Below are 13,077 nucleotides of genomic sequence, written 5' to 3'. Positions count from 1 at the left end.
TCTTAGGTTTCTATTCATGCGGGCCATGTTTTTGGCTCAGCTGCAGCTGGAGTGCATAATTTATCTGACTGGATTCTGCCATCAAATAACTCTTTTTCTCCTGATATGCTCCCAGAGTCTCTGCATTTGTCACAAAATTAATAACTACAATGCAACTTCTTATAATTGATATTTAAATTAAATAACAGAGTTGGAAGCGATCTTGGAGGTCTTCTAATCCAACTCCCTGCTCAAGCAGGAAACCCTATATCATTTCAGACAAATGGTTGTCCAGTCTCTTAAAAATCTCCAGTGTTCAAGTACCCACAACTTCTGAAGGCAAGTTGTTCCACTGATTAATTGTTCTATCAGGAAATGACGCCTTAGTTCTAGGTTGCTTCTCTCCTTGATAAGTGTCCATCCATTGTTTCTTGTCCTGCCTTCTGGTGCTTTGGAAAATAACTTGATCTTCTCTTCTCTGTGGTAGCCCCTCAAATATTGGAATGCTGTTATCATGTCTCCTCTAGTTCTTTTTTTTCTCTAGCCATTACCAATTCCTGAAACTGTTCATTTATTTTAGCCTCCACCCCCTGATCAGTTGCTCTTTTCTGCACTCTTTCCAGACTCTCAACATCTTTTTTTTTTTATAATATGATGACCAAAACTGGATGCAGTATTCCAAGTGTGGTCTTGCTAAGGCTTTATAAATAATTTTCCTCTTGCAAATGATGACCAATCATCTTTTAGATAAGACACCAAAGGACTATGGATAGCAACATATTTCCAGGTCTTTGGACTACAGCATCTATTAGCTCCAACCAGCAGCCCAACAAGGAAGTTTTCTGTTCTAAACTGATGAGGAAAACTGAAATCCTCAACTAATGGCCTTTTGTTTAATGACTGGTTATGACAATGCTGAAAAAAAGTGATTTAAGACCAGTCCTCACACTTAACAGCCATTGCAACATTCCCACGGTCACATGATCGCAATTTGTTAGCTTCTGATAAGCAAAGTCAATGGGAGAAACCAGATTTGCTTAAAAATGTGGCAAAAAAGTAAAAAAGTAAAAACCAGGTATGGTCACATAATGACTCAATTAATGATCGCTTAGTAGCCAAAATTCCAGCCCCAACTGTGGTATATGTTCAGGACTAACTTATTGTCAATAGTTAAATTCTTCTCTCAGCTTCTCTTCATGTTTTGACAGATGACCCAGCATCTCTTAAAGGGAGATGGAATTCCACGGCAAAAGGTCAAGAATGACTCCTTTAAAAAGCAAAACTCTTCTATGGTATGAGATTTGTACGTGTGAAATCCACTGCTAAAACATTTTGTTTCCCATGAAAATTTCCCTCCATTATCAACAACGCTAAAGATTGGAATAGCCCTCCTGAGGCTTGGTGAAAGTTTGCCTGTCCCATTAAGGAGAACCAGATTTTATATTTACTGTGTGAATCAGGATTAGCTCAATGCAGGGAGGAGGAAGGAATGGTTATGTTAGGGAGATGAACTGGACAACACAGAGATTATAGAAAATCAGACCTCTTTAATAAATAATACCTGAAACACTTGGACATATTTGTACATTTAGCTCAGTTTACCAATAGAAAAGAATATTTGTAGCTCAGAGTTCAACTGTGGTGTCCTTAGTCCTTTCTCAGCTTGGTTATAGACATTTCATTACCAAACAAGGTAACATCATCAGTGCTAGTCATAAAGATGACATTACCTAGTAGAGATGATATTAGCTACTTTGGTAATGTAACGTCTGCAAGAAAATAATCAAACTCCGAGAGCAACAAGGACTCTACAGCTCAGTTGTGTTTCATTGTGTTCTGTATTTTTTGCCATCCTGGATTTCCTTTTGTCTCCTGTTTACATTACCATATACATTCTCTTTAAAAGGCCTTATATTTAAGGAAATATAATGAACTTTCTTCCTCTCTCCCCAAATATGCCTTTTTATATGGTTTTTGCCTACTGTATTGTTTTGACAAGAGAATTCTCTGTAAAAGCATTTTCTGTGCTATTAGCAGTAATTGGCACATTCAGCAATTTTGGGGGGAGTGTGAGCTGATGACATAATTGCAAGAGGCAGAAAACTGTAAATATTGAAATATCTGCCTTATGAGATATGAATCAAGACAGGTTGCTAATATACAATCTTTCTGAGTTATATTGGCAAAACGTTTGGAAGCTGTAACTGTGACTGGTCCCTAAGATGACCCCTGGGACAATTTGTTCCTTGGTACACGCCAAATTAACCCCGTCTCAATTTAAAAATTTTTTTAAAAAAGGAAGCAAGAAAGGGTGAGAAAAGATGTCTCAAAGAATGCCAACAAACAGCGAAAAAAGCAAAGGAAAATACAAGTTTTCAAAACCAACCAGAGAAACCATGGACAATGGTGGGACTACCCCAAAGTACAAATACAGGCAGTCCTCCCTTTACAACAGTTCATTTAGTGACCATTCAAAGTTACAGCGGCACTGAACAAAGTGACTTAGGACTGTTTTTCACACTTATGATGGTTGCATGTGATCACGCATTGACGATTGTGTGATCGAAATTCAGATACTTGGCAAGAGGCACGTTTTTATGATGGTTGCATGCAATCACCTTTTTGCAAAGGTTTGACAAGCGAAGTCAATGGGGAAGCCGGATTCACTTAACAAACGTGTCACTCACTTAACAACTTCAATGATTCGCTTAACAACTGTGGCCAGCAAGGGCATAAAATGGGGCAAAAATTCATTTAACAAATGTCTCCCTTAGCAATATACATTTTGGGCTCAATTGTGATCGTAAGTCGAGGACTGCCTGTAGAGGTAGGGTTAGCAGGAATTTGCCACAGGAGAGGAAGAGAGGAGAGGAGGATGATCAGAGGGTGTTCTGAATGTGAAGTTAGGGGTGATGAAAAGATCGTCTCCTTTAAGAGCTGCCAGTTGTCCATTGTAGGTGATGGAGGGACTGCTTTCTGCTGAATAAGCAAAGACCATGAGAACGATAAGCAGCTCCGTTCCTGGAACCTCAATGAACGAGTGAATAATAATGAAAGGAATTTGCTTTTATGATTTCATGTGAGCTAGCAACTTTTTTTGTTTCTGCATCAGGCATTTTATACTTGGCTAATCTAAGATCCTGGGACGGGAACAAGAAGAAATAAAAGCGTTTCAACAGGTTACGCTCTAAGAGGCAAAAGGGAAAAAGGGGAGTCTGCAATTGTGAGTTGCAATGCTTATGGGCATGGCTCCTTGCCAGAATACACTGGCAGGTTTCTTTTTCTGCAACAGATGCAAGCTTGTAGCAGTCCAAAGAAATGTCAAAGGATAGGCAGGATGAATGGCCCCATGCCAGGTGATAAGAAAAGGTGGGGATTTATGAATTCAAAGAAAGAAGGCGCTACTAACGGAATAAACTATTAGTAGAAGCAGCTCGCTGTAAAGAAAACAATTCTTAGCTTAATAACCAAAAACTATACACACAACTATTGGATGGGGGGTATTTGTGTTGTAAATGATGTCTGTGAAAAAGATCTGCAAAATAATAATTGATTTCAAAGGGAATACAAGAGCCAGCCGTGTGATGTAGCTGCAATAATGCCAAATGCAACTTTAGGTTGCATCAACTGAACCATAGTTTCCAAATCACAGGAAGTTAATTGCTCCATTTTATTTCATTTTGGTCAGATCCCAGCCTCAGAGGCTATGTCCAATTGACACTTTTTATATACTGCTCTACACACTGATATTAAAAATGCGATGGAATATTATAATGACGCTATCTGCTTTATTATACTTGGTTTAGTGATTTTTAAATTGCAAACTGACTTCATATTACACAGGCTGGCTGTTAAATTATTCAGTTCTAACTTGTTACAAAAGCAACCACAATATTATCTTTGAGATTAGAAAGCTTATTTCCTTGCCCTTGCTTTCTGAGACAGGTGTCTATAATTTAGTCCTTGTCTTTTTGGGGATTGTGGACTTCCAGGGTTGTTGTTTTTTGTTTTTTGGAGTAGGGAGGTACTTGGGCAGGTGTTCTTCTGTCACCTGATCTGAAGCATTTAGCAATAGCAATAATACTTAAACTTATATACACCTTCACAGTGCTTACAGCCCTGTCTAAGCGGTTTGCAGAATCAGCCTATTGCCCCCAACAATCTGGGTCCTCATTTTACCCACCTCAGAAGGATGGAAGGCTGAGTCAACCTTTATAGCTTCTTACCTCCTGTACTCAACCAGTTTAATAGCTTCTCGTCCTTTACAAATGCTAACCAGGCTGCAAATGCTATGAAATACTCAAATGTACATACATATTGTGTCTTCCTCTGGCTGTAAAGCTTTTGTTTCTTTCCTCTGCTAAAAACATGTTGGCTGTTTGTGGAATGTGACTGCTGCTGTTCTAGAAACATTGAAGCTGTCAAATAGCGTTCCCCAATTCGCCACCGTTTGTAATTCACCACCAGCAAAGCCAGCTGGTGGGACCAGCTGGGAATTGTGGTCAAAAACATCTGGACAGTGGCAGATGCAGGAAGACGGTAGTTAAAAATATTAGCTGATGCTTGGAGCAGATCCCTTGCCCGCTTCCCTCTGCATAATTCAATTTGGTTTTCAAAATCATTATTATTATTCAATTTCCTTGTCTCTGTCACTCCCCGATCATACCAGCTCAACAAATTACTAGCTGACATATAAGAAATATCATAAAAATCATCACTGTTGACTCTAAGCATATGCCTTAGAGATTCTTCTGTCTTCATGTAATCCAACATCTTTTTTTAGAATCTATTTTTGTAATGTGCTTAATAACATTATGACTGCCTCCAAATTGATGGTAAGATTATTTACAGATGGAGAAAAAATTCTACACTGACAAAATATGATTTTGGGTTCTTCCCACCCCCCCTTTATCATTCCTAGGGTTAATCAAATGGGGCAGGAGTCCATCAGATGTTTTGGATTACATATCCTATGGACCTCTGTTAATATGGCCAATTATGAAGGATTAATGGAGCTATAACCCAAAACATCAGGTGGGCATCTGGTTGTTTGTCCCTAAAAAAGTGACCACAACTCCTATTTAGACAAAAAATTATCTCTTTCTTAAGTCTGTATTTCTATTCAGTGACATTTATACCAACTTTTCCAGGCTGTATTAGCAATCAAGCAGCCAAGTGATCAAGCCAAGTCTTTGCACATCTTGTCAAAAGAGGTCATCTTCATCATTTCTTTTTATCTCGGGATTTTGCATTCAGCTCCTATCTGATTCTCTCAGTAGGCATGATCCAAAGATATTCCCACACCGACTCCTGGACTCTCTCTCTCTCTCTCTCTCTCTATATATATATATATATAGCTGGCCATTGAGGAACAGGAGGCATATGATATGGCTGGAGTGGCAACATGAGCTGGTAACACTTAATGCTCTGGCTCGGCGTCCATGCAAGTCTCCCATGGGTTCTGTGGCATGCGAGGCAAGGAGATGAGCAGAAGCGCCACTCCACAGAGGAACAGCAAGACAAAAGAGGCGCAGGCACAGGCGAAGGACCAGGAGTAGTAGTACTCTATCCATTCTGTGTCATCGCTCGCGATCATCTTTTTGACCGATTGCCTCATCACTTCCACTGATATGATGATGCACAGGCCTGGGGAGTGGGAAAAAGAAAGCAGTGAGTAGGGAATGGAAGTCAAGGCAGAGTTGGCTTGCTGTCAGGATTCTGGCGATTGCCCTAATTAAATCATGAGCCTCGAGCCAAGCTTCAAAAGAATCCAAAAGACTTATTAAGGGCAACATGTCGGCATTGACCCATATGAAGCCAACTCTGCCACACGTAATTTACGGTTACCTGTGACCCTGTTCTCCCCTCCCCCCTGGGTGTGTTATAAATCAGATTCTCCAATGAAGCATGTTCACGGGCTGGGTGTCATCAATCACATTCTCCAATGAAGGATTTTTGAGGGCAGAAGATCCGGTAGCCTAGGCTACAATCTTTGTAAGATAAGCATGGAATGTACTTTTGGTTTTAATTGCCATACTGCTCCTTCAGGTCCCCCCCCGCTTATGGCAACTCAAAAACAGGTATAGGAATGCTTTATGAGTTGACACCTCAGTTTTATGCTGAACTGAATTCCAGGTTAACTACTAGATATTTCTAGGCTTCTTGATTAGACTAGCAAAGCTCTTTGCACCCATCACCACCTTCCTTTCAGTCATGTTGTTCTTCCACCATGCCCCTTCTTCCCACCCTACCTAAATGTAAGTAAACTTGATGTCCCTATTTCTTCCTTCCCACCTGCAAACATATAGAACATGGCAGCTGGCCTCAAGAGGTAATCCATCTTCTTCCGAAAGGATAAGAGGACACAAATGGTTCCGATGATGGAAAAGCCCACACTGAAGATGGCAATGGCAGCTGCAGAAATGCTGTATTCTGAAGAGACCAAAAAAAGGGGGGGAAAGCACTGATGATGTTACCTAGTTTGGTAATGAAACGTCTGCAAGAAAGCCATCAAGCTCAGAGAGCACCAAGCATTCCATCCAAAGGAAATGGTCATTGACAAATCTAATCCCAGTGGGGAAGCAACATAAAGGCAAGAACCTGCCACCAGCTATCAAAGGGTTCAAGAACCTGCCACCAGCTATCAAAGGGTTGTCCACAGAGGACAGTCTGAAAAATCAACATGGTGGTTACAACAATCAAAGCTCTGCTTGATTTTTATCTGTGTCACACCATTCCGATTGCCATGTTGATACTGGTGGACATCCTTGTGGACTTCTGCCATAAGAGCAATGTTTCCCTCTGGGCAATCAGAAGGGAAGGGCTTCAGAAATAGGAGAAACATAAGCTAGTTGTGCAACGCATGATGGGGGCCAAAGCAACAATTCAGCATTAAACATGTAGATGGTGAGGCAGTGGATCTATGAATGGAATTGTAGTGTTCCTGGTTCAGTAGGTAACAGACTTCCCTTCTTCCTTGTCCGATTCTCTAGGAAAAATCATAATCAGCTCCAGAAGACACAATAATTTCTGCTCTGAGAAACTAATATGATATGACAGGGACAACTATCTGGGTTCTGAACTAGAGCACGACGTGCAAATTGTCAAGGAAAAGAGAGGCTATAAATCCCACCTTTTTCTTAATAGCAAAATGGGAAAAGATACAATAATCCACCCAATTGCCTGCTGCTTACCTGTTCCCCTTTCTTTTTCAAAGTTTTTACTCAGCTGAACTTGGATATTAGGGGTAATCCAGTGGTGGTATTTTACCAGTTTGGCCTGGTTTGGGCGAACCGCTAGTAAAAAATGTTACCATTCGGCTGAACCGGTAGTAAAAAAAACAGCTACCGATTCAGCCAAAGTGGTATTTTTTTCCCCTCCCAATGATCAGCTGTTCTGATGATTAGCTGGGCTGGGATCCTCCTCACTGTCTTACTGCTTCACCCAGGAGGCTTCCCTGAGGCCCATGAGGCAAAAAAGTAATAATAGTGTAATGTTTAAACCTTCCGTCCACATTCTCTCCCCTTGTTCAAGCATTACATTATATCCAAAGTTCCTTTGCCCACTGAATCATGCAGTGCTTTAGACATTCATTCTCCAAATTCACGTTCAATAACAGTTTATAGACCTTGACAATATGTTCGTCACTACCGCACAGTAGGATTTCCAATTCATTTTTCACAAAATGAAACCCATAATTCTTTTCATCTGATTTAAATCTTCCCTTCAATTGTAAATATGTAAACCAATGGCAGACACATCCTTCTGATTCACCTCTTTAGACTTACGGATAGGATTACCAAAGATAAAAGATACTTTTTTGACTGTAAGTCTGCCGGTTTGGCTTTGCCACCATTTCTTTTCTATCTCTGCAATTTTCTTGTCAAGCTTTTTTTGGGGAAGTGGTTTACCCTTGCCTGCTTCCTGGGGCAAAGAGAATGATTGACCCAAAATGATTGGCTTTGCGCCTAGGGAGGGACTAGAAATCTCCTGGTTTCTAGCCTTAATCGCTGAGCCAAACTGGCTTTCATTTCAATACAGGTAATCCTTGATTTACAACAGTTCATTTAATGACCATTCAAATTTACAACGGGACTGAAAAAAAGTGACTTATGGCCCTATTTCACTCTTACGACCTTTGTAATATCCTCACGGTCATGAGATCAAAATTCAGGTGCTTGGCAGCTGACTCATACTTATGACCATTGCTGTGTCCCAAGGTCATGTGATCAACTTGTGCAACCTTTTGACTTTGACAAGCAAAGCCAATGGGGATGCCGGTTTCACTTAACAGCCGTGTGACTAACTTGTCAACTGCGGTGATTCACTTAACGACTGTGACAAGACAGGTTGGTAAAATGCGGCAGAATGCACTTGACACAATGTATCACTTAACGACAGAAATGTTGGGCTCACTCATAGCTGTAGGTTGAGGAACACCTGTAGTAGCAAGCTTATAAAGGCTAGCAGTCTATTGAATAGACGGACTTGAAAACGCTAAGGCGTGAAACATCTGAAGGAGATTCTTGAATTGCAACAAAATAATACAACGAATAAGGACGAGGGTCTTAATTTCCTTACAGCATAAAACAAATTGTTTTGGAATGCAAAATTAAAATGGGTAATAGTTTGCTTTTCCCTCATGTAGATGAATCGGAAGTAAATGGTCCTGTCATCTTCTGTTTCAATTCTAGAATCATCTCCTACAGACTAAATTAGGGAGGAGAAAAAGCTCGTAGAAATTCTGCTGCTCCCTAATTTTTCTACCTCCTTATTAGAGATGTTTGTGGATCCAGCTGAAAGATTTCAAAGACCTTTAGAAAGCACGCTCCCGTCTAGAATAAAATGTGCTTGCAAAACTTTCGGTATTTCCAGTTCTATCCCAGCAGGGTTTCTGTTCCGAATAAGGTTAGAACTGCCTTCTGCCCGTCACATTAATCAACACTTTGCTCTTTAATGTCAGCCAGGCACATGGGGATGCTGAGAGCAGGGCTTGGATACATCTTCTCAATTTCATCATTTCATGAGTCAGCCCTCCGCTGCGAAATAACTGTCAAGAGCAGGAAATCAGAAGCCCAGGCAGCTCAAAATGACTATAAAAAAAAAGATATATTGCAAGCTTAAGCTCTCTATGAGAATCTGAACTAGTAACTGTCCAAGCAAATTGGTGGTGGAGAAGAGTCAATGGAATTCATGGTGAAGCGGACATAGATCTCTTGTGGGCTCAAGACTGATGACGTGTTTGACCTCTCCCTCGGGCTCAGCCTGGTCATCTCCTACATCAACATTTGCAAGGAGCTGATTCATTAATACAGGGTTCTCCGATCCTGGCAACTTTCAAGACTTGTGGAGTTCAACTCCCAGAATTCCCCAATCAGCATAGGAATTCTGGGAGTTGATGTCCACAAGTCTTAAAGTTGCCAACTTTAGAGACCCTTGCATTAATAAATTCCAACTTAGACCCTTGTCGTAGGAGTCATCTGTTAAATCCTTCTTCAGACTAAAAACAAGGATGTGTGACATGCATACCTTTTTTCCACAGATACAGCAAGTGAATCTGTTCAAAAATATCACTTCAGAAATAAATTATTAACCCAGAGGGATAGTTAAAGCACGTTCACTGCACAATTGCAATAAAGCTGCTATTTCAACTTTGCAGAGCTGTAATGAAGCATTGGATCATCCAGCGGTAGTGCTGAAAGAGTTCACTTACAAATGAAAAGCTTTCTTAATGAGAGAAACCTAAGGCTGAAAGCAAGGGCTGGCTGTCACTCATTTGTTCTGAGTAAAGAGGAAGAACTTTGGTGCATTCTTGAAGTGTGATCTTCTCTTAGAACAAATGAAAATGCTTCTCATTATATCTAGGAGTTTCAGGTCTGGTATTTTCACCACCTAAAAAGTTTGTCAAGCAAGAAATTCTTATGGGGGTGGAACCCAAAGGTGCTTTTTTCAAAAACCAGCTGGACTTTGTTCTTCCTTGAAGACATTTTGCTTCCCATCCAAGAAGCTTCTTCAGTTCTTCCTACCCAAGAAGCTTCTTGGATGAGAAGCGAAATATCTTCAAGGAAAAACAAAGTCCAGTTGCCTTTTGAAAAAGCACCTTTGAAACAACCATGACCTGGATGACTGAGAATAATCTCCATCGACATACGTGGGTGTAAGTTTTCCCACTGGCTACATCTGATGTATTATGGTTACCATTCTCAGAACTGAAAACTGAAAACAATCGTTGGAACAGCTTGCCTCCTGAAGTTGAGGGTGCTGTATCACTGGAGGCTTTTAAGAAGAAACTGCAGTGGGAAGCTATTTGTCCAGAATGGCTTTGGGCAGTGACGGCTAATCTTTTTAGCACGTGCGCGCATCCCCAAAATGCAATGCGTGCGAGTCCCTCATACCTGCGCCTCACCCCCGTGCATGCATGTGCACCCCTGCATGCACAAGCATCCCCTGCACATGCGCCCCACCCCACGCATGCGTGGTAGAGACCCGAAGACCAGCTGGCTGGCGGGAGGCACTCGTGCTTGCACGGTGGAACTGAGCTGGGACAACGTCTCGCATGGCGACAGAGAGGGCTCTGTGTGCCACCTCTGGCACGTGTGCCATAGCTTCACCATCACGGGCCTAGGGTCTCCTGATTGAGAAGGGGATTGGACTAGAAGACCTCCAAGGTTGGACTAGAAGACCCTTCCAACTTTGTTACTCTGTATTCAGTCCTGTATTCCATCAGAATTCTCAGTGTTGGTGCCAACACAATAACTTCTTTGTAGACAAAAGATGGCTTGCAGCCAATTAGTCCAACCAGAAAAGCCTTGACAGAATTCTTCAGATAAGCCGGAGTCTCCACATACAAGGCTGAGTCCTTAGAAGGTTTTTGCATTCTGCAAAAGCAAAACCCTTTTGAAACCAGGTTTATATTCCCTGGAAGGAGGGGCCATTACATTGCATCCTTACTCCCGAGTCACCTGTGCTGCTCCAGCTGTTCTCTTCTACGAATCATCCTGCGCTCACGCGCACTTAGCACAGGCTCCTTGGGAACCTCCTTGTCACTGCTGCCAGCCCCCACAATCCCTGAAGGCAGCAGTCCAGTCCCTGATGGTCCTGGCCCCTCATCAGAGTCATCGCTCTCCTCAGCCCTCTGCACCTGCTGCCAGCTAACCACAACAATACCATGAATAGGGAAGACTACTTAATATGTTCCTCTAAAGCTGATGGGGCTGACTTCAGGTTCATCTTTCCATAAGTGTGTGACTCTTCACCTCTTTCATCTGGACCAGAAGTGGTATTCAGCAGGTTCTGACCAGTTCTGGAGAACTGATTTTGAGTAGTTTGGAGAACCGGCAAATACCTCTTCTGACTGGAGATTTTACAGTATCCCTCCCTAGCCACGCCCACCAAGCCATGCCCACAGAACCGGTAGTAAAAAAAAATGAATCCCACCACTGAATTCTGTACCCTTAGACATCTTCCTCCATAACTGGTTTAATTAACCCATATTTGTTTAGAGCTGGATCCCAATCTGATGAACTGGGTACATTTTGGCATAAGGTATGCTACTGTTGTAATGCAGAGGTTGCCTGCTTACCAATTCTTCTTACCTCGTTGTGTTGATACTTCAAAGATCTCAGTGCTTTCTCCTGAGACAAAGTGTGTGAAATAGGAACAGTTGTACTCTGAAAGGAAGGAGGGGAGAGGAAGAAAACAAAAATTAATACTTTTTGTCCAAATCAATTCTTTTCATTTTTGCTGAAAATATACTAGGTAATCCTATATAGTTTTATTTAGAATTCAGTCCCATTGGGACTAATGATACACATGGCAGAAAATAATATATGGTGGTGCAATTTCAAAGAGGTTTTTCTTGTTTTCTTTTGTTTTAAAAGCTGTTTTTTTTTAAATTAATGGAAAATGTTTATTCCTTCAAATAAACACTCTGCACATCCCTTCTCAAATGTTCAATATGTCAGTGAGGTGGGTAGAATCTGAGGCCTTACTTATTCCACCTGTACATTCAGACCTACAGCAGTGAACTCCTCCATTTCTTTAAATGCATCAAAAATCTGGTGGTTTTTTTGGGGGGGAACCTTTATTTTTAGCATCGATTTCTCACTTCTTCTATCTTTCAGCCACATCTACAAGATTAGCTAGTACTAACCTATGCATTTTAGGCAATAACAGGTAGTCATTAACTTACAACCATTTGTTTAGGGACCATTCAGAATTACGACAATACTGAAAAAAGTGATTTATGATGATTTTTCACACTGATGACAATTGCAGCATTCTTGTGGTCATGTGATCCAAGTTTGATGCTTGGCAGCTGGCTTGTATTTAAGATGGTTGCAATGTCCTGGGGTCATGTGATCACTTTTTGAGGCCTTCTGACAAGCAAAGTCAATGGGGAAGCCAGATTCACTTAACAACTGTGTTACTGGATTAACTGTGGTAACAAGGGAGGAAAGAAAGGTCGTAAAATGGGGCAAAACTCACTTAACAACTGTTTCGCTTAGCAATATAATTTTTTTACTTATCTCTGGGTTCATCGTCTATCAATATCTGTATGGAACAAATAAATATTTTGGAAAAGTTGGGTTTTTAATAGTGTCACTGAGTGAGACACTGTTGACCTCACATACACTCAAAGCTTCAGGCAATCTCAGAAAATCTCAACAAGCACAATGGGTTTTAACAGATTACATTTATTAATTGATTAGGTCCTTGTAATCACCTGATTCCTGAATCTGAATAACCAACCTACCCCTCCCTCCCTCCCTCCCTCCCTCTCTCCTCCACACCTCAACCCAATTTAAAGCCTACATCAGTCTAGCTGCCGCCCTGGGCATCTGATGCAGTGAGTTACAATTTGTGAAAGCTTCTGTCTTTTAATTAAATGTGTTTCCACCAGAAATGGTGTTTCCAGACTCCTCTGATATATCTTTTGTTTTTGTCAGTGTGTTAAAACTACAAGAAAGTAGTTTACAGCTAGAGGTCAGGAAGAGATTTCTGACTGTATACACTGCCAGCCAATGGAACAGGTGGTCACACATACTGTGAGTTGCCCAATTGGCTAAAGATAATATCCAGAAGGTTGTTGGTCATCCA

General features: G+C 41.2%; 1 protein-coding gene across 1 annotated transcript in view; it reads right to left on the bottom strand.

The window, feature by feature from the left end:
- Positions 1 to 1,506: 1,506 nt before the first annotated feature.
- CACNG1 (calcium voltage-gated channel auxiliary subunit gamma 1) overlaps positions 1,507 to 13,077 on the bottom strand; it is a 40,829-nt gene continuing 29,258 nt past the window's right edge. The window contains exons 2-4 of the mRNA XM_026678783.2: positions 11,574 to 11,648; positions 6,274 to 6,411; positions 1,507 to 5,625 (exon numbers count right to left, since the gene is read on the bottom strand). Coding sequence (XP_026534568.1) covers positions 5,399 to 5,625; positions 6,274 to 6,411; positions 11,574 to 11,648 — 440 coding nt within the window. The 3' untranslated portion in view covers positions 1,507 to 5,398. The remainder of the gene's footprint in view (positions 5,626 to 6,273; positions 6,412 to 11,573; positions 11,649 to 13,077) is intronic.

The sequence above is a fragment of the Notechis scutatus genome, chromosome 2 (assembly GCF_049901735.1).
Source record: "Notechis scutatus isolate UNSWTSFEM ecotype Mainland chromosome 2, rNotScu1.2, whole genome shotgun sequence".
NCBI lineage: Eukaryota > Metazoa > Chordata > Lepidosauria > Squamata > Elapidae > Notechis > Notechis scutatus.
Note: the sequence above shows the minus strand (reverse complement) of the source record. Positions and strands in the feature narration are given on the sequence as shown.